The sequence below is a fragment of the Oncorhynchus nerka genome, linkage group LG9b (genome assembly GCF_034236695.1).
Source record: "Oncorhynchus nerka isolate Pitt River linkage group LG9b, Oner_Uvic_2.0, whole genome shotgun sequence".
NCBI classification, from domain to species: domain Eukaryota; kingdom Metazoa; phylum Chordata; class Actinopteri; order Salmoniformes; family Salmonidae; genus Oncorhynchus; species Oncorhynchus nerka.
In genome coordinates, this window is record NC_088424.1 from 48146038 (window position 1) to 48170009 (window position 23972).

General features: G+C 46.1%; 2 protein-coding genes across 2 annotated transcripts in view; both read right to left on the bottom strand.

Moving 5' to 3' along the window:
• The window catches only part of LOC115125065 (activin receptor type-2B-like), a 47210-nt gene extending 34953 nt beyond the window's left edge, over positions 1-12257 (bottom strand). Inside the window, exons 1-2 of the mRNA XM_065013797.1 lie at positions 11746-12257; positions 5029-5236 (exon numbers count right to left, since the gene is read on the bottom strand). Of these exons, the coding sequence (XP_064869869.1) occupies positions 5029-5236; positions 11746-11797 (260 nt within the window). The 5' untranslated portion in view covers positions 11798-12257. The remainder of the gene's footprint in view (positions 1-5028; positions 5237-11745) is intronic.
• Positions 12258-15075: 2818 nt separating this feature from the next.
• On the bottom strand, positions 15076-23624 carry LOC115125064 (nuclear factor 7, brain-like). Its single transcript, XM_029654563.2, has 6 exons — positions 23026-23624; positions 20957-21052; positions 19135-19362; positions 19016-19038; positions 17155-17273; positions 15076-16428 (listed from the first exon to the last, which is right to left on the bottom strand). Exons 1-6 carry the CDS (start codon positions 23419-23421, stop codon positions 15902-15904), a joined length of 1389 nt encoding a protein of 462 aa, XP_029510423.1. The 5' UTR covers positions 23422-23624; the 3' UTR covers positions 15076-15901.
• Between the last annotated feature and the right edge of the window lie 348 nt (positions 23625-23972).

Here is a 23972-nt window from a genome sequence, read left to right on the forward strand (position 1 = left end):
GACACCGCTGGTTCTGCTCACACTGCCCTACCCTGTGCTCTGACCTCTTTCTCCCCTCTCTCTCCAGATGAAATCTCGCGTCTTGTGACGGCCGGCCGCCCAACAACCTGCCCGCTTGACCCTATCCCCTCCTCTCTTCTCCAGACCATTTCCGGAGACCTTCTCCCTTACCTCACCTCGCTCATCAACTCATCCCTGACCGCTGGCTACGTCCCTTCCGTCTTCAAGAGAGCGAGAGTTGCACCCCTTCTGAAAAAACCTACACTCGATCCCTCCGATGTCAACAACTACAGACCAGTATCCCTTCTTTCTTTTCTCTCCAAAACTCTTGAACGTGCCGTCCTTGGCCAGCTCTCCCGCTATCTCTCTCAGAATGACCTTCTTGATCCAAATCAGTCAGGTTTCAAGACTAGTCATTCAACTGAGACTGCTCTTCTCTGTATCACGGAGGCGCTCCGCACTGCTAAAGCTAACTCTCTCTCCTCTGCTCTCATCCTTCTAGACCTATCGGCTGCCTTCGATACTGTGAACCATCAGATCCTCCTCTCCACCCTCTCCGAGTTGGGCATCTCCGGCGCGGCCCACGCTTGGATTGCGTCCTACCTGACAGGTCGCTCCTACCAGGTGGCGTGGCGAGAATCCGTCTCCACACCACGTGCTCTCACCACTGGTGTCCCCAGGGCTCTGTTCTAGGCCCTCTCCTATTCTCGCTATACACCAAGTCACTTGGCTCTGTCATAACCTCACATGGTCTCTCCTATCATTGCTATGCAGACGACACACAATTCATCTTCTCTTTCCCCCTTCTGATGACCAGGTGGCGAATCGCATCTCTGCATGTCTGGCAGACATATCAGTGTGGATGACGGATCACCACCTCAAGCTGAACCTCGGCAAGACGGAGCTGCTCTTCCTCCCGGGAAGGACTGCCCGTTCCATGATCTCGCCATCACGGTTGACAACTCCATTGTGTCCTCCTCCCAGAGCGCTAAGAACCTTGGCGTGATCCTGGACAACACCCTGTCGTTCTCAACTAACATCAAGGCGGTGGCCCGTTCCTGTAGGTTCATGCTCTACAACATCCGCAGAGTACGACCCTGCCTCACACAGGAAGCGGCGCAGGTCCTAATCCAGGCACTTGTCATCTCCCGTCTGGATTACTGCAACTCGCTGTTGGCTGGGCTCCCTGCCTGTGCCATTAAACCCCTACAACTCATCCAGAACGCCGCAGCCCGTCTGGTGTTCAACCTTCCCAAGTTCTCTCACGTCACCCCGCTCCTCCGCTCCCTCCACTGGCTTCCAGTTGAAGCTCGCATCCGCTACAAGACCATGGTGCTTGCCTACGGAGCTGTGAGGGGAACGGCACCTCAGTACCTCCAGGCTCTGATCAGGCCCTACACCCAAACAAGGGCACTGCGTTCATCCACCTCTGGCCTGCTCGCCTCCCTACCACTGAGGAAGTACAGTTCCCGCTCAGCCCAGTCAAAACTGTTCGCTGCTCTGGCCCCCCAATGGTGGAACAAACTCCCTCACGACGCCAGGACAGCGGAGTCAATCACCACCTTCCGGAGACACCTGAAACCCCACCTCTTTAAGGAATACCTAGGATAGGATAAAGTAATCCCTCTCACCCCCCCTCCCCCTTAAAAGATTTAGATGCACTACTGTTCCACTGGATGTCATAAGGTGAATGCACCAATTTGTAAGTCGCTCTGGATAAGAGCGTCTGCTAAATGACTTAAATGTAAATGTAAATGGTACCTGGCAGTTGGTAAGTAGTGCCTGGTACCTGGCATAGCAGTTGGTAAGTAGTGCCTGGTACCTGGCATAGCAGTTGGTAAGTAGTGCCTGGTACCTGGCATAGCAGTTGGTAAGTAGTGCCTGGTACCTAGCAGTTGGTAAGTAGTGCCTGGTACCTGGCAGTTGGTAAGTAGTGCCTGGTACCTGGCATAGCAGTTGGTAAGTAGTGCCTGGTACCTGGCATAGCAGTTGGTAAGTAGTGCCTTGTACCCGTCATAGCAGTTGGTAAGTAGTGTCTGGTACGAGTCATAGCAGTTGGTAAGTAGTGCCTGGTACCTGTCATAGCAGTTGGTAAGTAGTGTCTGGTACCCGTCATAGCAGTTGGTAAGTAGTGTCTGGTACGAGTCATAGCAGTTGGTAAGTAGTGCCTGGTACCTGTCATAGCAGTTGGTAAGTAGTGTCTGGTACCTGGCATAGCAGTTGGTAAGTAGTGCCTGGTACCAGTCAGAGCAGTTGGTAAGTAGTGTCTGGTACCTGTCATAGCAGTTGGTAAGTAGTGTCTGGTACCTGGCATAGCAGTTGGTAAGTAGTGCTTGGTACCTGGCAGTTGGTAAGTAGTGTCTGGTACCTGGCATAGCAGTTGGTAAGTAGTGCCTGGTACCTGGCATAGCAGTTGGTAAGTAGTGCCTGGTACCTGGCATAGCAGTTGGTAAGTAGTGCCTGGTACCCGTCATAGCAGTTGGTAAGTAGTGCCTGGTACCTGTCAGTTGGTAAGTAGTGCCTAGTACCTGGCATAGCAGTTGGTAAGTAGTGCCTGGTACCTGGCATAGCAGTTGGTAAGTAGTGTCTGGTACCTGGCATAGCAGTTGGTAAGTAGTGCCTGGTACCTGGCAGTTGGTAAGTAGTGCCTGGTACCTGGCAGTTGGTAAGTAGTGCCTGGTACCTGGCATAGCAGTTGGTAAGTAGTGCCTGGTACCTGGCAGTTGGTAAGTAGTGTCTGGTACCTGGCATAGCAGTTGGTAAGTAGTGCCTGGTACCTGGCAGTTGGTAAGTAGTGCCTGGTACCTGTCATAGCAGTTGGTAAGTAGTGTCTAGTACCTGGCATAGCAGTTGGTAAGTAGTGTCTGGTACCTAGCAGTTGGTAAGTAGTGCCTGGTACCTAGCAGTTGGTAAGTAGTGCCTGGTACCTGTCATAGCAGTTGGTAAGTAGTGTCTGGTACCTGTCATAGCAGTTGGTAAGTAGTGTCTGGTACCTGGCATAGCAGTTGGTAAGTAGTGCCTGGTACCTGGCAGTTGGTAAGTAGTGTCTGGTACCTGGCATAGCAGTTGGTAAGTAGTGCCTGGTACCTGGCATAGCAGTTGGTAAGTAGTGCCTGGTACCTGGCATAGCAGTTGGTAAGTAGTGCCTGGTACCCGGCATAGCAGTTGGTAAGTAGTGCCTGGTACCCATCATAGCAGTTGGTAAGTAGTGCCTGGTACCTGTCAGTTGGTAAGTAGTGCCTAGTACCTGGCATAGCAGTTGGTAAGTAGTGTCTGGTACCTGGCATGGCAGTTGGTAAGTAGTGCCTGGTAACTGGCAGTTGGTAAGTAGTGCCTGGTACCTGGCATAGCAGTTGGTAAGTAGTGCCTGGTACCTGGCAGTTGGTAAGTAGTGTCTGGTACCTGGCATAGCAGTTGGTAAGTAGTGTCAAGTACCTGGCATAGCAGTTGGTAAGTAGTGTCAAGTACCTGGCATAGCAGTTGGTAAGTAGTGTCAAGTACCTGGCATAGCAGTTGGTAAGTAGTGTCTGGTACCTAGCAGTTGGTAAGTAGTGCCTGGTACCTGGCATAGCAGTTGGTAAGTAGTGTCTGGTACCTGGCATAGCAGTTGGTATGTAGTGCCTGGTACCTGGCATAGCAGTTGGTATGTAGTGCCTGGTACCTGGCATAGCAGTTGGTATGTAGTGTCTGGTACCTGGCATAGCAGTTGGTATGTAGTGTCTGGTACCTGGCATAGCAGTTGGTATGTAGTGCCTGGTACCTGGCATAGCAGTTGGTATGTAGTGCCTGGTACCTGGCATAGCAGTTGGTATGTAGTGCCTGGTACCTGGCATAGCAGTTGGTAAGTAGTGCCTGGTAACTGGCATAGCAGGTGGTAAGTAGTGCCTGGTACCTGGCATAGCAGTTGGTAAGTAGTGCCTGGTACATAGCATAACAGTTGGTAAGTAGTGCCTGGTACCTAGCAGTTGGTAAGTAGTGCCTGGTACCTGTCATAGCAGTTGGTAAGTAGTGCCTGGTACCTGGCATAGCAGTTGGTAAGTAGTGCCTGGTACCTGGCATAGCAGTTGGTAAGTAGTGTCTGGTACCTGGCATAGCAGTTGGTAAGTAGTGCCTGGTACCTGGCATAGCAGTTGGTAAGTAGTGTCTGGTACCTAGCAGTTGGTAAGTAGTGCCTGGTACCAAGCAGTTGGTAAGTAGTGCCTGGTACCTGGCAGTTGGTAAGTAGTGCCTGGTACCTGGCATAGCAGTTGGTAAGTAGTGTCTGGTACCTAGCAGTTGGTAAGTAGTGCCTGGTACCTAGCATAACAGTTGGTAAGTAGTGCCTGGTACCTAGCAGTTGGTAAGTAGTGCCTGGTACCTGGCATAGCAGTTGGTAAGTAGTGCCTGGTACCTGGCATAGCAGTTGGTAAGTAGTGCCTGGTACCTGGCATAGCAGTTGGTAAGTAGTGCCTGGTACCTGGCATAGCAGTTGGTAAGTAGTGCCTGGTACCTGGCATAGCAGTTGGTAAGTAGTGTCTGGTACCAAGCAGTTGGTAAGTAGTGCCTGGTACCTGGCATAGCAGGTGGTAAGTAGTGTCTGGTACCAAGCAGTTGGTAAGTAGTGTCTGGTACCAAGCAGTTGGTAAGTAGTGTCTGGTACCAAGCAGTTGGTAAGTAGTGTCTGGTACCAAGCAGTTGGTAAGTAGTGCCTGGTACCTAGCAGTTGGTAAGTAGTGCCTGGTACCTAGCAGTTGGTAAGTAGTGCCTGGTACCTGGCAAAGCAGTTGGTAAGTAGTGCCTGGTACCAAGCAGTTGGTAAGTAGTGCCTGGTACCTAGCAGTTGGTAAGTAGTGCCTGGTACCTAGCAGTTGGTAAGTAGTGCCTGGTACCTAGCAGTTGGTAAGTAGTGCCTGGTACCTGTTATAGCAGTTGGTATGTAGTGCCTGGTACCTGGCATAGCAGTTGGTAAGTAGTGCCTGGTACCTGTCATAGCAGTTGGTAAGTAGTGCCTGGTACCTGTCATAGCAGTTGGTAAGTAGTGCCTGGTACCTGTCATAGCAGTTGAAGTCGTCCAGCCAGCAGCCTTTCTTCAACAGTTTGATGGTTCCTGAGACGTTGAGCCAGGAGGAGTAGCAGTGTAGTCGTTTATCCTTCTCCCCCTCACACCTCTCCACACCACTCTGATTGGTACGCTCTGTACGCCAGTTATCATTGTAGTACACACAATCTCTGGTCTCCACATCGCCATGGCCCCAGCCTAGTGGAGAGACAGGAGAGAGAGGACAGAGGAGGATCATGTTTAGAGGCAATTCCATTCATCCCGGGGGCTGCTCCAAGTCTCCGATGAAGAATTAGCCAGACTCAAGAGGCATGCATGCCATCCACCGCTTCTGAGTATATTATTTGCTAACATTCGGTCCCTGGACAATATAGTAGATGAGCTCAAGGCGAGGATCTCCTTTCCAGCGAGACATCGGGAACTGTAACGTAAATCAGTTTTACAGAATCACAGCCCCCTCTGGAGACACAGCCCCCGTCCATTTAGCCAGTGGGGTTCTCCGTCCATCACACGGAAAGGAAGAAAGAGCTCCCCGGGAAAAATAAAGGTGGAGGTGTATGTTTAAGCAATAAGGCCAGAGGGGGTGTGGTATATGGACAATATACCACGGCTAAGGGCTGTTCTTATGCACGATGCAGCACGGAGTGCCTGGACACAGTCCTTTGCCGTGGTATATTGTCCATATACCACACGGGGATGGCATGAGCTAGCATGCAAGCTAGCTACAATTCCATCAACAGAATACTGCACGTTTTGCAGAAATGAATGGTCAAATGCCATATCGGAAAATGTCATTGTTTATTTCAAGGTCAGTCAATTTTTGCTGAACTGCCTGATCTTCAGTGGCCAATATAACTTGCAGGATATCATGGTAGCCAATGTTTGCATTAGCCATTATACCTGAATTTACTGCTGCTAGCTAGTAGCACTCAGGTTAGCATGTAGCTAACTATATTTTTTACTCTTTGACATTCAATGTCTACTATGATGGTAAAAGTTCATCAGTAACAGTACAAGAAATTCTGATGTGCTGAACTCCTAATAAGTGATGTGTTTCAAGCCTGCTAGTAGTTAGCTAGTAGAGGTAAGCCAGCAGGGGAGGATAATAGGCTATGCTAAAAGCCTGCTAGCGGTTAGCTAGTAGAGGTAAGCCAACACAGGTGGAAAAGGGGCTATGCTAAAAGCCTGCTAGCGGTTAGCTAGTAGAGGTAAGCCAGCAGGGGTGGAAAAGGGGCTATGCTAAAAGCCTGCTAGCGGTTAGCTAGTAGAGGTAAGCCAGCAGGGGTGGAAAAGGGGCTATGCTAAAAGCCTGCTAGCTTTTCGCTAGTAGACGTAAGCCAGCAGGGGTGGAAAAGAGGCTAAGCTAAAAGCCTGCTAGCGGTTAGCTAGTAGAGGTAAGCCAGCAGGGGTGGAAAAGGGGCTATGCTAAAAGCCTGCTAGCGGTTAACTAGTAGAGGTAAGCCAGCAGGGGTGGAAAAGAGGCTACGCTAAAAGCCTGCGCGCTGTATAGGTGATAGAGAATCAAGAAACCACGGGATATGGTCTGATAATTTGTCTTCATTGTACATTTATACATCCCACTTAATAATATACATTGTATTTTTAATTGTTTCACTTGTAAAACATGTTTTTTACTCTTTAATTTGCACTTCTGGTTAGATGCGAACTGCATTTCGTTGTACTTGTACTTGTTCAATGACAAAGTTGAATCTAATCTAAGGACATGGTCCAATAGGAGGACTCGGTATGATGTGGTTCTTTAGAGTCTTGTGGACAGTGGCTTCACTCCTGCTGAGTGTTCTACTCCGGCTGAGTGTTCTACTCCGGCTGAGTGTTCTTCTCGACGTCACAACGCTTATCCGTCATAACTTCGGTCAAATTTGGATAAAATGTACATTTCTCCCAAAATACAAAATATAAAGTTATGTCGTATTGGGATTTTTAGTTGGAAGGATGAAACAAATCAACATGTTTAAACAGCAATCTTCCCTTTAATTAACTCAGAAGGCCTCCCGAGTGGCGCAGTGGTCTAAGGCACTGCACTTCAGCGCTAACTGCCACTAGAGATTCTGGGTTCGAGTCCAGGCTCTGTCGCAGCTGGTCGCGACCGGGAGACCCGAGGGGTGGCGCACAATTTGCCCAGCGTCGTCTGGGTTAGGGGAGGGTTTGGCCGGCAGGGATGTCCTTGAACCACCGCGCACTAGTGACTCCTGTGGTGGGCCGGGCGCAGCGCACGGTGCCATAGGGCCCTGGTCTAAAGTAGTGCACTGGGAAATAGGGTGCCATAGGGCCCTGGTCTAAAGTAGTGCACTAGGGAATAGGGTGCCATAGGGCTCTGGTCTAAAGTAGTGCACTAGGGAATAGGGTGCCATAGGGCTCTGGTCTAAAGTAGTGCACTAGGGAATAGGGTGCCATAGGGCCCTGGTCTAAAGTAGTGCACTAGGGAATAGGGTGCCATAGGGCCCTGGTCAGAAGTAGTGCACTAGGGAATAGGGTGCCATAGGGCCCTGGTCTAAAGTAGTACACTGGGGAATAGGGTGCCATTTGGAACGCAGCCCGTGTCTGTGTGTTAGCTACTTCCATAGACAGCAGCAACCCTGACCGTTTTTATTTGTTGCATTAAAAAAAAGGGACAATTTGCATTTCAAACCAACAAAGCGGACCACCCCACCACTATTTTGGTTAACAATCGCAGATTAACCCTTTAACTAGATGACTATAGCACATCTGGGAAGAAAGATGAGGTTCTATGAGCAGAATAATCATAATTGACTTCAAACCCAAAACAGCCCATTGAGCCACCATTGAGCGCAGTGGTGTTTAGTGGTAGAATAGGCTACGGAGACAGTAAAAGTTGTCATGTTGACTAGGACTTATTCATCACAATGGAGGAGAACGCTACTGTTTCGACCTGCAATACAGCCCGAAAACTGTTTTTAATGTCAGTTTGAAGTTTAGGTCTTTCATTCTGGTGGGGTTATTCACTTATTGAATCAAAACTGTGAGCTCATTGTGAAGTAAAAAAAAACATCAACAAAACTGTTCCAACAAATATTTTTGTGTGGATAGGAAAAATATCAGAAGTGATGACATCATAATATGGTTTGAACGTAGCATGTAGATGCTTCTGAGTATTTGTTCACTGGAAAAAAAATAAAGCCTGTCTCTTTAAATCCTTGTCTATAGGAGCCTGGCCGCCCAACCTCCTACGGTGGTATCCCTCTATCTGAGAGGAAGAGGTACAGTGAGAGGTTTCAAAATATGTCCAAAATAAGCCCAATGCATTTCTATGGCCTTATTTTGGAACTGGGGAATAGGGTGCCATAGGGCCCTGGTCAAAGCTAGCCTGCTTTGGGACGACTCCCATTGTTAGGGCGGAGACATGACCATCCCGTCATTAGGCCTAATCTACCCATTAGACAAACAGCCAACCTTTTTCCTTTAACGAGTCCGATGTGAAGGATATACTGCTCTCCCGGGAACAGGCCTAGATACCTGTCATTTCCTTTAACGAGTCCGATGTGAAGGATATACTGCTCTCCCGGGAACAGGCCTAGATACCTGTCATTTCCTTTAACGAGTCCGATGTGAAGGATATACTGCTCTCCCGGGAACAGGTCCAGATACCCGTCATTTGCGTGAAGAGAAGGCGGAGAAAAAGAGGAAGCAGATCGGGCTGCCTTTTTAGAATCTATAGGTGAGCGAGTAAACTCCCATTGCCTTCTGAGAATCTATAGGTGAGCGAGTAAACTCCCATTGCCTTCTGAGAATCCGTAGGTGAGCGAGTAAACCCCCATTGCCTTCTGAGAATCCGTAGGTGAGCGAGTAAACCCCCATTGCCTTCTGAGAATCCGTAGGTGAGCGAGTAAACTCCCACTGCCTTCCGTTCTACTTGCTAACATGCAATCAATGGAAAATTGATTACCTACAATTACGATTATCCTACCAACTGGACATTTAAGAACTGTAACATCTTATGTTTCACAGAGTCGTGGTTGAATGAAGACTCGTATATTATAGAGCTGGAGGGATTTTCAATGCAACGGCAGAACAGAAAAGCTACGTCTGGTAAGACGAGGGGTGGGGGTGTGTGTCTTTTTTGTCAATAACAGCTTGTGCGCGATGTCTAATATTTAAGAAGTCTCAAGGTATTGCTTGCCCGAGGTAGAGTACCTTATGATAAGCATTAGACCACACTATCTGTATTATTTGTAGCCATCTATTTACCACCACAAAGCGATGCTGGCACTAAGACCGCTCTCAAACAACTCTAGAAGGCCATAAGCAAAGAAGAAAATGCTGACCCAGAAGCGGCACTCCTAGTGGCCGGGGACTTTAAAGCAGGCAAACTGAAAACAGTTTTACCAGCATGTCACATGTGCAACCAGGGGGAAAACAATCCTAGGCCACCTTTACTCCACACAGAGATGCATACAATGCTCTCCCCTTCCCTAAATTTGGCAAATATGACCATAATTCTAGCCTCCTGATTCCTGCTTACAAGCAAAAACTAAAGCAGGAAGTACCAGTGACTCGCTCAATACGGAAGTGGTCCGTTGAAGCAGGTGCTAAGCTACAGGACTGTTTTGCTAGCACAGACTGGAATATGTCCCGTGATTCATCCAAGGGCATTGAGGAATACAACACCTCAGTCATCGGCTTCATCAATAAGTGAATCAATGACGTTGTCCCCACAATGACTGTACGTACATATCCCAACCAGAAGCCATGGATTACAGGCAACATCTACACCGAGCTAAAGGCTAGAACTGCCGCTTTCAAGGAGTGGGACACTCATCCGGACGCCTATAAGAAATCCTGGTATGCCCTGAGACGAACCATCAAACAAGCAAAGTGTCAACACGGGATTAAGATTGAATCCTACTACACCGGGTTCTGACACTCGTCGGATGTGGCAGGGCTTGAAAACTACAAAGTGAAACCCAAACGCGAGCTGCCCAGTGAGCCTACCAGATGAGCTAAATGCCTTTTAGGTTCGCTTTGAGGCAAGCGACACTGAAGCAAGCGACACTGAAGCATCCACGAGAGCACCAGCTGTTCTGGAGGACTGTGTGATAACGCTCTCGGAAAGCTGATGTGAACAAAACCTTTAAACAGCTCAACATTCACAAAGCTGCGAGGCCAGATGGATTACCAGGACGTGTACTCAAAGCATGTGCCTAATACCTACACGTTTCAAGCAGACCAGCATAGTCCCTGTGCCCAAGGAAGCAAAGGTAACCTGCCTAAATGATTACCACCCCGTAGCACTCAAATCAAATGTTATTGGTCATACACATGGTTAGCAGATAATGCGAGTGTAGTGAAATGCTTGTGCTTCTAGTTCCGACAGTGCAGTAATAATCTAACAATTCCCCAACAACAACCTAATACACACAAATTTAAAGGGGTGAATGAGAATATGTACATGTAAGTATATGAATGAGCGATGGCCGAGCGGCATAGGCAGTAGAGGCCGACCGATTAATCGGAATGGCCGATTAATTAGGGCCGATTTCAAGTTTTCATAACAATCGGAAATCGGTATTTTTGGCGCCGATTTTTTTAATATATATTTCTTATACCTTTATTTAATTAGACAAGTCAGTTAAGAACACATTCTTATTTTCAATGACGGCCTAGGAACGGTGGGTTAACTGCCTTGTTCAGGGGCAGAACAACAGATTTTCACCTTGTCAGCTCGGGGATCCAATCTTGCAACCACATACCTATGTGAGAGTGGATTCTCAACCCTCACTAGCATTAAAACTAAATACAGTGTGTGGAAAATGATTTAAGACTGAGACTCTCTCCAATACAACCCAACATTGCAGAGTTATGTGCATCCTTTCAAGCACACCCTTCTCATTAACCTGTGGTGAGTTATTCGCCATTTCCAGTGAACAAATAAGGTTTTATATGTAAGATGGTAAAATAAAGAGCAAAATTGATTATTATTATATTATTATTATTTTTCGCCCTGGTCCTATAAGAGCTCTTTGTCACTTCCCACGAGCAGGGTTGTGACAAAAACTAACACTCACTCTTATGTTTAATAAATGTATCCAATTTGTAAGTCGCTCTGGATAAGAGCGTCTGCTAAATGACTTAAATGTAAATGTAAATGGATGGGGAAAAAAAACATTGTAGAGTGCGCTGACCCTTGTGCTAGAGGGGGTACAGCTGGAGGGTGAATGTTTGAAGGGGTACGGGACTGTAAATAGTTTGGGAACCACTGGTGTAGAGGATCCAGACATTGTTTTATGTTGTGAATCTGCACAGGAGAACAAAACACACGACGACACAATTATCCCGTTTCGACACACACACACACACACACACACACACACACACACACAGGCCTATACACAACATAGGCATTCCATCAGAGTAGGCTATAGCATAAATAAATAAAATATCCTCAATCTACGGAAAGCATGATGTTGGAAGACCACATCTAATGACAGAAATCGATTGAATTATTTCACTGCAAATAAAACAGCAAGACCCATATCCACGTGAAGGGAAATATACCTTGACAACACGTGCCCCGACAATAACTAAATTAAAAGGGATGGAAACTTGCCTAGTTAAATAAAGGTTCAATTACAAATTAAAAACGAAGCTACCAGTTATGTCAAATTATGTTTTTTTTTTGCAACTGTTGCCGTTTCTTCAATGTGTACAATAGACGCGTCGTTTCTTACCTGCACACAAAGTTCCCAGGAGAAGCGAACAAGTCAGCCAGGAAAAAGCCATGATGTTCTCGTCTTGATAGAAGACAGGGAGGACGTTCTCCTTGTTTTCCCGTCGCGAACATTTAAACCGGATATCGTCCCGACATCAGTCCGAAGTCACAATAACCACTGGCTTCTCCGATCCATCTAACCACAGCGTGTCGGTGACGGCACAACACCTTAGCGGGACGGTTAGAGCAAGACACTGTTTAGTAACCCGTGTGCACTAGTAAATTCACCATTTCCGTTTGGTCCGGATTCCGTTTGAAATGTAGTCAAACTAATAGATAATCCAGGTTTGCGCTCTACTAGACTAGCCGAGTCCACCGCCGCGCCGAGAGATCGGAGTTTACATGTATGTTATTGATCTGGGTACAAAATGGCTCCTGATGGGGGTCGTCACTAGTTACCACAGCCGCAAAGTCCTAATGACGGCTAAACCCCGCCCATTTCTACCATTTATCTTCCTAACATCTGAATTTAAACCTAACCTTAACCACACGACTAACCTTATGCCTAACCCTAACCTTAAATTAGGACGACATAGCCTTTATGACGTTGTGACTGTGGTAACTAGTGCCTAGCGGGAATGGTTGCGAGCAGGGAAACCCGGTTGTATAAACACAAAGAGGAGAGATTCAGGGAGATGCGCAGCTCGAGGAGCGGGGTGACCTTACCGGGACACTTTGATGGATCATCATTAGAAATATAAAATAATATCACAACAACTGCTAACAGTCTAGAACTTTTTTTTTTAAGTGTATGTTTTAGCCAGAATTAATTTGAAATATTCAGTCATTTGTTTTCTCTCACAGACATTAGAAATAAATAGAATATAATACAAGTATATCCCTTTTTAGGGGAATTGCTTTGCCACAAAGGAAAGTGTACATGGCAAGTCCTGAATATTTGCATCAAAGTGTTATTGCCTTTGACATAGATTATTAGGCTACATCACTATTATTCTGAATTCATTATAGTTCAGCTGGGCTGTTGGGTCCTTGAAACTGAGCAGCACGTGCCCCCTCAATGTGATATAGGAAGAATAAAACATATTTTTTCTGCCTAGTTTCCTTTAGTGGGAAAAAAAAATCAAATGTTGTTGCTTGATTTTAATTTACACAGAGTTAAATCACAAATATTTGACTTTGGCCCTCGGTGGCGCCTCAACATGATTCGCTCCTCTAATTACAAGGTGCTAATAACATGTTCAACATCTTCAACCGATCGATCTGATTTATGCTTATTTATTTTATCTTGTGTCCTTTAACCATTTGTACATTGTTAAAACACTGTATATATATATAATATGACATTTCTTCAAGCTTCAATGCCATACAACTCTCCTTCCGTGGCCTCCAATTGCTCTTAAATACAAGTAAAACTAAATGCATGCTCTTCAACCGATCGCTACCTGCACCTACCCGCCTGTCCAACATCACTACTCTGGACGGCTCTGACTTAGAATACGTGGACAACTACAAATACTTAGGTGTCTGGTTAGACTGTAAACTCTCCTTCCAGACCCATATCAAACATCTCCAATCCAAAGTTAAATCTAGAATTGGCTTCCTATTTCGCAACAAAGCATCCTTCACTCATGCTGCCAAACATACCCTTGTAAAACTGACCATCCTACCAATCCTCGACTTTGGCGATGTCATTTACAAAATAGCCTCCAATACCCTACTCAACAAATTGGATGCAGTCTATCACAGTGCAATCCGTTTTGTCACCAAAGCCCCATATACTACCCACCATTGCGACCTGTACGCTCTCGTTGGCTGGCCCTCGCTTCATACTCGTCGCCAAACCCACTGGCTCCATGTCATCTACAAGACCCTGCTAGGTAAAGTCCCCCCTTATCTCAGCTCGCTGGTCACCATAGCATCTCCCACCTGTAGCACACGCTCCAGCAGGTATATCTCTCTAGTCACCCCCAAAACCAATTCTTTCTTTGGCCGCCTCTCCTTCCAGTGCTCTGCTGCCAATGACTGGAACGAACTACAAAAATCTCTGAAACTGGAAACACTTATCTCCCTCACTAGCTTTAAGCACCAACTGTCAGAGCATCTTACAGATTACTGCACCTGTACATAGCCCACCTATAATTTAGCCCAAACAACTACCTCTTTCCCAACTGTATTTATTTATTTATTTTGCTCCTTTGCACCCCATTATTTTTATTTCTACTTTGCACATTCTTCCATTGCAAAACTACCATTCCAGTGTTTTACTTGCTATATTGTATTTACTTTGCCACCATGGCCTTTTTTGCCTTTACCTCCCTTCTCACCTAATTTGCTCACATTGTATATAGACTTGTTTATACTGTATTATTGACTGTATGTTTGTTTTACTCCATGTGTAACTCTGTGTCGTTGTATGTGTCGAACTGCTTTGCTTTATCTTGGCCAGGTCGCAATTGTAAATGAGAACTTGTTCTCAAATAAAAATAAATAAATAAAAAATGTCTGAAACCAGGGTCATACTGGCTTCTTCTAAAACAATGGAGGAGTGTAACCTGAGACAAAGCATTATCCTCATTACTCTATGTTGACCCTGTCTTACACACACACACACACCGTATTGACCCTGGTGTGTAACTCAATATAGCTGGATCGGTGAAACTGTGTTACAGACAGATGTTCTCTCATATATCGTCATGGCAACCGAAGATACTTTTTTTTTTTAATGTAAACTTACGCTGGTAGAGCTGGTCAAAGGTTGGAACAAATATAATCACAAGACAAGACAATACCTTCTTTTTTTTTCATAACGAGATAAGAGAGTGACGAGAAACCACAACAAACATGGCTAGAGATGTAGAGAAAATCATAATATAGAGACCGTCTGGTCAGAATCAATCAGAACTGATTTTTTTTTTTTTTTTTTTTTTTTTTTTTTACCAGCTCGAGCTTCTGCCCCACGTGATGCCGTTATACCATTTGTCAACCTAGAAAGCTTTACGCTTGATCACATATCGGAAGATATTAGTTATTGTGTGTGTGTGTGTTTGTTTATTTGTCTCTCGGGCTCCAGGAAGAGAATAAAAGTATGACTGTTACATTGACTTCAGTGACATTTCAGAATAACTAAATAAGATATTAAAAATCAAATAAAATGTGGATGAAACCCTGATTATTAACTGTTGAAGTGTTGTTTGTGTTTTTATTCTCATTCAGACCATGAAGCTTCACATGATGGGTGGAACTTCAATAGCTGCATTGCCAACATGCTGAACAAACCACATCTTGTGTGTGTGTGTTTGGTGGAATATAAAACTTTTGACACAGAAAATAGAATGTATGACTGTTTATTACCAAAATAGCTACTACATGAAAATGCATTGGTTCAACCCCAGTAAATAGGGGTAAACACTTTAATTTTCATAGGTCATCTTGTAGATGAAGACTATTTACAGACTATCAGTAACATTCAGTAACATTTCAACTAACCCCATAACACTAGCTCTAACCTTAACCCTACATAGATAAGTTAGGGTTAGTTGAAATGTTACTGGTCGGTGTTTTAAGTTCATTCTAAGGATCCTTTAGCTATTTCATTTAGAATTTTAAGACTCCTTGAAGTATCAAAAGAAAACATTTTAAAATATATATATATTTGATGAAAAATTGAACTTGGCCTTTAATGCTATTAGCCAATTAAAACACATTGAATAACAGATTCACTACGTGGAACAATAGATAGTCCTTACTGCTAATAACAGATAGTGCTTACTGCTATTAGCCCATAGAAACACATTGAATAACAGATATTCCTTACTGCTATTAGCCCATAGAAACACATTGAATAACAGATAGTTTCCCAAAACATTCCTAAGGAAGTTTGTTCCCTAGAGAATTGAGCATTTTTATGTATTAAATTGACTTTAGAGTAAGGTTGTAACGTATCAAAACATAGAAGAAGACAAGGGGTCTGAATACTTCCGAAGGCATTGTACTTCCATAATTAAAACAAAAAACTTGTACAGGGGGACCTTTAGATGAGTCTTGTGAGGAAAACAACCGACATGTACATGTTCGTGAGAGTCTCATCTTTCCATAGAGTCGTCATAATAGTTTGTAAGCCGAACCGTTCGGACTCTACAGATGGTTTTGAGAGTCTACTCCATCTTTATAGAGATCTTCCCTGGTACGATCCTCAGACGGTGAACTTTAGAGACGTGACCCACGGCTGGAAAGACTTGCTCAGTAAAGGTGTGTGTGAATGTGTGCAGGTGTGTGTTATTATCAGGGTCAGAGAATGACAGCTGTCCTCTGTCCCTGTCCAGCAGCACTCTGATCCTCTGGGGTTTTGGTCTCATTGTGATAGGAACACCTGGCCCTGATGCGGGGCATGCTCTGTATTTACCTCCACTATAATACACAATCCACCTTTCAGGCTTCAGGCTTCCCTTCCTCTGGGCAGCCTCTTGTACGACACCCACGGACCAGACTGTGCTGTCCCCAACCTCAACGTCCCAGCTGTGTGTCCCTGAGTTAAAGCCCTCGGAGCCCAGGACCAATGCATTGTAATCAAACCTCTCTGGGTTGTCAGGAAGCTGCTGACTCGTACAGAATCGTAGACTGGTCAGATCCTCAGACAGGACGAAATATCGGTAAGCGGTGTTTGGGTCCAGAATCACAGGACCTGAACAGACAGAACTAGAGATTAGAACTGGTCGTGATACCAGGACTGACACCAGGACTGACACCAGGACTGACACCAGGACTGATACCAGGACTGATACCAGGACTGACACCAGGACTGACACCAGGACTGATACCAGGACTGACACCAGGACTGACACCAGGACTGATACTAGGACTGACACCAGGACTGATACCAGGACTGACAGCAGGACTGATACCAGGACTGACACCAGGACTGACACCAGGACTGATACCAGGACTGATACCAGGACTGACACCAGGACTGACACCAGGACTGATACCAGGACTGACACCAGGACTGACACCAGGACTGATACCAGGACTGACACCAGGACTGATACCAGGACTGACACCAGGACTGACACCAGGACTGACACCAGGACTGACACCAGGACTGACACCAGGACTGATACCAGGACTGACACCAGGACTGACACCAGGACTGACACCAGGACTGACACCAGGACTGACACCAGGACTGACACCAGGACAGGGGGAACTTGTAGTTGTTACACTTTATTGATTAAAAGGTGGTTTATGTTTTTGAACACTGTTACATACAACAAAGTGTTTTACTATAATATATTTTTGACAGAATATTATAATACCTGCTTTCCTCCTGTTTGTTTGAATGCAATAGTGTTTTACTGTTTAGAAAATATCATGAATTAAGGAAATTGTAGGTAAATAAAATGATACTTACTGTATTTCACAATCCCCTGCATCTTCTCCCAGACTCTGAACTGTAGGTTGCCCAGGTGTTTGGCCACATCAATCAGCGCACCTGAGACCAGCTGTGGATCCGGCAGTGTGAAATGGGCTCTGAGATTAACATTAAGGAGTCAGTGCTGCTGTGGGGGTTGGGTTCAGAACCACAGAGTCAAGTCAGTGCTGCTGTGGGGGTTGGGTTCAGAACCACAGAGTCAAGTCTGTGCTGCTGTGGGGGTTGGGTTCAGAACCACAGAGTCAAGTCTGTGCTGCTGTGGGGGTTAGGTTCAGAACCACAGAGTCAAGTCAGTGCTGCTGTGGGGGTTGGGTTCAGAACCACAGAGTCAAGTCAGTGCTGCTGTGGGGGTTGGGTTCAGAACCACAGAGTCAAGTCTGTGCTGCTGTGGGGGTTGGGTTCAGAACCACAGAGTCAAGTCAGTGCTGCTGTGGGGTTGGGTTCAGAACCACAGAGTCAAGTCAGTGCTGCTGTGGGGGTTGGGTTCAGAACCACAGAGTCAAGTCAGTGCTGCTGTGGGGGTTGGGTTCAGAACCACAGAGTCAAGTCAGTGCTGCTGTGGGGGTTGGGTTTAGAACCACAGAGTCAAGTCAGTGCTGCTGTGGGGTTGAACCACAGAGTCAAGTCAGTGCTGCTGTGGGGTTAGGTTTAGAACCACAGAGTCAAGTCAGTGCTGCTGTGGGGTTGGGTTCAGAACCACAGAGTCAAGTCAGTGCTGCTGTGGGGTTGGTTCAGAACCACAGAGTCAAGTCAGTGCTGCTGTGGGGTTGGGTTCAGAACCACAGAGTCAAGTCAGTGCTGCTGTGGGGGTTGGGTTCAGAACCACAGAGTCAAGTCTGTGCTGCTGTGGGGGTTGGGTTCAGAACCACAGAGTCAAGTCAGTGCTGCTGTGGGGTTGGGTTCAGAACCACAGAGTCAAGTCAGTGCTGCTGTGGGGTTGGGTTCAGAACCACAGAGTCAAGTCAGTGCTGCTGTGGGGTTGGGTTCAGAACCACAGAGTCAAGTCAGTGCTGCTGTGGGGTTGGGTTCAGAACCACAGAGTCAAGTCAGTGCTGCTGTGGGGTTGGGTTCAGAACCACAGAGTCAAGTCAGTGCTGCTGTGGGGGTTGGGTTCAGAACCACAGAGTCAAGTCAGTGCTGCTGTGGGGTTGGGTTCAGAACCACAGAGTCAAGTCAGTGCTGCTGTGGGGGTTAGGTTCAGAACCACAGAGTCAAGTCAGTGCTGCTGTGGGGGTTGGGCTCAGAACCACAGAGTCAAGTCAGTGCTGCTGTGGGGGTTGGGTTCAGAACCACAGAGTCAAGTCAGTGCTTCTGTGGGGGTTGGGTTCAGAACCACAGAATCAAGTCAGTGCTGCTGTGGGGGTTGGGTTCAGAACCACAGAGTCAAGTCAGTGCTGCTGTGGGGTTGGGTTCAGAACCCCAGAGTCAAGTCAGTGCTGCTGTGGGGGTTAGGCTCAGAACCCCAGAGTCAAGTCTGTGCTGCTGTGGGGGTTGGGTTCAGAACCCCAGAGTCAAGTCTGTGCTGCTGTGGGGGGTGGATTCAGAACCACAGAGTCAAGTCAGTGCTGCTGTGGGGGTTGGGTTCAGAACCACAGAGTCAAGTCAGTGCTGCTGTGGGGGTTGGGTTCAGAACCACAGAGTCAAGTCAGTGCTGCTGTGGGGGGTGGATTCAGAACCACAGAGTCAAGTCTGTGCTGCTGTGGGGTTGGGTTCAGAACCACAGAGTCAAGTCAGTGCTGCTGTGGGGGTTGGGTTCAGAACCACAGAGTCAAGTCAGTGCTGCTGTGGGGGTTGGGTTCAGAACCACAGAGTCAAGAGAGACAGGAGGCAGATCACTTACCTTTTCACTGTGGCCTTGTAGTTCTGCAGGGGGGCAAAATAGGAAATTAATAATGAATATAAAATATAAAATCAAATCAGTCACAATAATCTAGTTACTGTTCAGATATTAGTCCTTACCAGCGGCAATGAGATGTCCTCAGCTCTCATCTCCTCTATGGCTCTGATTGTATCTGAAAGTGATGATACCTGTCTGTTCATCTCTTCAATCTTCTCCTTCATCGTCTGACTCTTCTGCTCCTCTTCCTCCCTCAGTGTCGCTATACTGGCCTCCTCCTCCTCTCGTAGAAACCGGTGAAGCTTCTGAAATTCTTCCTTAATCTGCGTCTCTGTGTTCTGGGCCTGGCTCTGGAGACAGTGAGAGGACTAGATGATGATAGCCTTTTTGATAGTCTGATTTGTCCAGACCCACCTGTTCACACCCCTCATCTCCACCTGCTCACACCCCTCATCCCCACCTGCTCACACCCCTCATCTCCACCTGCTCACACCCCTCATCTCCACCTGCTCACACCCCTCATCTCCACCGGCTCACACCCCTCATCCCCACCTGCTCACACCCCTCATCTCCACCTGCTCACACCCCTCATCTCCACCTGCTCACACCCCTCATCTCCACCGGCTCACACCCCTCATCTCCACCTGCTCACACCCCTCATCCCCACCTGCTCACACCCCTCATCTCCACCTGCTCACACCCCTCATCCCCACCTGCTCACACCCCTCATCTCCACCTGCTCACACCCCTCATCTCCACCTGCTCACACCCCTCATCTCCACCGGCTCACACCCCTCATCTCCACCTGCTCACACCCCTCATCTCCACCTGCTCACACCCCTCATCTCCACCTGCTCACACCCCTCATCTCCACCTGCTCACACAGGTTGATTGATATGATTCTTTTACAAGCAGTTTCCTACAAATTCTGGGTATCAGGCTGAGTAATCAATTCAATTGGGTTTATGAACACTGAGAACTAAATTCTCATGACAGAATCATACTTAGGCAGCCTGTTTTCCACCCTAGTTTGTGGGATCTTGATTTTGTTAATTGCTGTTTAGCCTGCAGAACTTTACTTTAAAAAAATAATAATAATAATAATAAGGTGTTCATTTAAAATAAAAGTAAGATGTTCGCCTACCACGCTGCACCTTGGTCTAATTCACCCAACGAACGTAACGTATTGATGCAGATGAACTCATGCTGATTGGTGCAGATGAACTCATGCTGATTGGTGCAGATGAACTCATTCTGATTGGTGCAGATGAACTCATGCTGATTGGTGCAGATGAACTCATGCTGATTGATGCAGATGAACTCATGCTGATTGGTGCAGATGAACTCATGCTGATTGGTGCAGATGAACTCATGCTGATTGGTGCAGATGAACTCATGCTGATTGGTGCAGATGACCTCATGTTTTTGCTCCTGGTTTCGTCCCCTCTGGTTCAGTGATTATTTATTAGTTGTAGTGATAATTCATAAATGGCAGTGTTTTATATGGAACCCTTTTGGTTCAGTGAAGAAGAACCTCCAGGGACTTCAAACTCAACTCTGGACCTCGAAGCCAGTTCAACTGCATTTAAAAAATTCTCCCATCTAATCAGGGACTGGTTAAGATCTGGGACAACAGGTGTGTGCAATTAATTATCAGGTAGAAGAGAAAACCAGCAGACTCTGGACCTCGTAGGGGTAAGAGTTGAATACCCCTGCTCTAGGGTTCTGATCAAAGAACCCTATAAAAGTGTACTAATATAGAATGTCGAGGAGTTCCACACAGGAAGCAAGCAATAGAACCCTTTCTGGTTCTATAAGGAAGCTTGGGTACCAGTCTGTATCTGCTATCGTTCCACTCCTTGACACACCAAACAAAGTCCAGATTGTAATGTTTGCATAAGGAGTAAGCATCAAACCCCTCTGAACAATACAACTTATTCTTACCTTAATATGCCAAGCTGTTTGATCACAGCTTAGTTTAACTTTATTAAAGACTTCCAGTTTCTCCTGTAAGGGCTTCAGGGCAGTCTGGAGTTCCTCCTACAATGAAACATTGACACTTTACTATGGACAGAGTCTCTGTGTTCTAGCTTTACTATGGACAGAGTCTCTGTGTTCTAGTGTTACTATGGACAGAATCTCTGTGTTCTAGTGTTACTATGGACAGAGTCTCTGTGTTCTAGTGTTACTATGGACAGAGTCTCTGTGTTCTAGTGTTACTATGGACAGAGTCTCTGTGTTCTAGTGTTACTATGGACATAGTCTCTGTGTTCTAGTGTTACTATGGACAGAGTCTCTGTGTTCTAGTGTTACTATGGACAGAGCCTCTGTGTTCTAGTGTTACTATGGACAGAGTCTCTGTGTTCTAGTGTTACTATGGACAGAGCATCTGTGTTCTAGCGTTACTATGGACAGAGCCTCTGTGTTCTAGTGTTACTATGGACAGAGTCTCTGTGTTCTAGTGTTACTATGGACAGAGTCTCTGTGTTCTAGTGTTACTATGGACAGAGTCTCTGTGTTCTGGTGTTACTATGGACAGAGTCTCTGTGTTCTAGTGTTACTATGGACAGAGTCTCTGTGTTCTAGTGTTACTATGGACAGAGCATCTGTGTTCTAGCGTTACTATGGACAGAGTCTCTGTGTTCTAGTGTTACTATGGACAGAGTCTCTGTGCTCTAGTGTTACTATGGACAGAGTCTCTGTGTTCTAGTGTTACTATGGACAGAGTCTCTATGTTCTAGTGTTACTATGGACAGAGCCTCTGTGTTCTGGTGTTACTATGGACAGAGCCTCTGTGTTCTGGTGTTACTATGGACAGAGTCTCTGTGTTCTACTGTTACTATGGACAGAGCCTCTGTGTTCTAGTGTTACTATGGACAGAGTCTCTGTGTTCTAGTGTTACTATGGACAGAGTCTCTGTGTTCTGGTGTTACTATGGACAGAGCCTCTGTGTTCTGGTGTTACTATGGACAGAGTCTCTGTGTTCTAGTGTTACTATGGACAGAGTCTCTGTGTTCTAGTGTTACTATGGACAGAGTCTCTGTGTTCTAGTGTTACTATGGACAGAGTCTCTGTGTTCTAGTGTTACTATGGACAGAGTCTCTGTGTTCTGGTGTTACTATGGACAGAGTCTCTGTGTTCTAGTTTTACTATGGACAGAGTCTCTGTGTTCTACTGTTACTATGGACAGAGTCTCTGTGTTCTAGTGTTACTATGGACAGAGTCTCTGTGTTCTAGTGTTACTATGGACAGAGTCTCTGTGTTCTAGTGTTACTATGGACAGAGTCTCTGTGTTCTAGTGTTACTATGGACAGAGTCTCTGTGTTCTAGTGTTACTATGGACAGAGTCTCTGTGTTCTGGTGTTACTATGGACAGAGTCTCTGTGTTCTAGTGTTACTATGGACAGAGTCTCTGTGTTCTAGTGTTACTATGGACAGAGTCTCTGTGTTCTAGTGTTACTATGGACAGAGCCTCTGTGTTCTAGTGTTACTATGGACAGAGCCTCTGTGTTCTAGTGTTACTATGGACAGAGTCTCTGTGTTCTAGTGTTACTATGGACAGAGTCTCTGTGTTCTAGTGTTACTATGGACAGAGTCTCTGTGTTCTAGTGTTACTATGGACAGAGTCTCTGTGTTCTGGTGTTACTATGGACAGAGTCTCTGTGTTCTAGTGTTACTATGGACAGAGTCTCTGTGTTCTAGTGTTACTATGGACAGAGTCTCTGTGTTCTAGTGTTACTATGGACAGAGCCTCTGTGTTCTAGTGTTACTATGGACAGAGCCTCTGTGTTCTAGTGTTACTATGGACAGAGTCTCTGTGTTCTAGTGTTACTATGGACAGAGCCTCTGTGTTCTAGCTTTACACTTTATTGTCAATAATCAAATCACAATCATTACAGGAATAAGCCATTTTTTTTAGGCATTAACACACACACACACACACACACACACACACACACACACACACACACACCATTTTAGACAGCTGAAAATACACAAGGACATATGGATACCTTATGATCCCGTACAGCCTCAGCTAGCGGTTTGTGGTTACGTTGTCTTGTATCCTGCCACACCAAACAGACAGGCTGTTTGTCCTCCAGCTCCAGTGTCTCTCCATGCAGACCGCAGAGTGCAGAGCTTATCTTGCCTGTTGATTTCTGACTACCTGTATGTGACTGTGAGAAGGCCTCACACAGGCTCTCCAGAGAAAGGTTAGGAGGATACCAGTCTTTGGAACATTTTCTCCTGCAGACCGGACATTCCCGATATCCCCTTTGTTTCCAGGTTTCCCGCAGACATGTTTCACAGAAGCTGTGGCCACACGGCACTAGAACGGGATCCTTGAAGATGTCACGGCACACAGGACAGGAGAGATCCTCCTTTTGGAAAGATGAACCAGAAGCCATTTTGTAATGAAATCAGTCACTTCCCTCTAATAGCCTCTGAAGGAAGCAGACATTGACTTCAGTGTTGTTTAAATCTTAGTGTTGATGATATTGTCCTGCTCTTCAATAGATGCTGTGATTCTTGAAGTTGTGGTAAGTTAGTTGTAGTGAGTTTAGAGTCCTTTATAGTGTCTTCTGGCCACCGTATCTGGGACTGTACCCTTCTGAACGTTTGACTCTCTGCAGTATAGGTGGCTTAGGGGTGGGGCTCAGGAGTGTGTGTGTGTGTGTGTGTGTGTGTGTGTGTGTGTGTGTGTGTGTGTGTGTGTGCAATCTAAGTGTCTCATGATCTCTTACATCATGAGTATATATATAGTATATATACACCTATTCTGAAAGGCCCCAGGGTCTGGAACACCACTAAGAAAGAAGCACCACCAAGCAAGCGACACCATGAAGACAAAGGAGCTCTCCAAACAGGTCAGGGACAAAGTTGTGGAGAAGTACAGATCAGGGTTGGGTTATAAACAAATATCAGAAACTTTGAACATCCCACGGAGCACCATTAAATC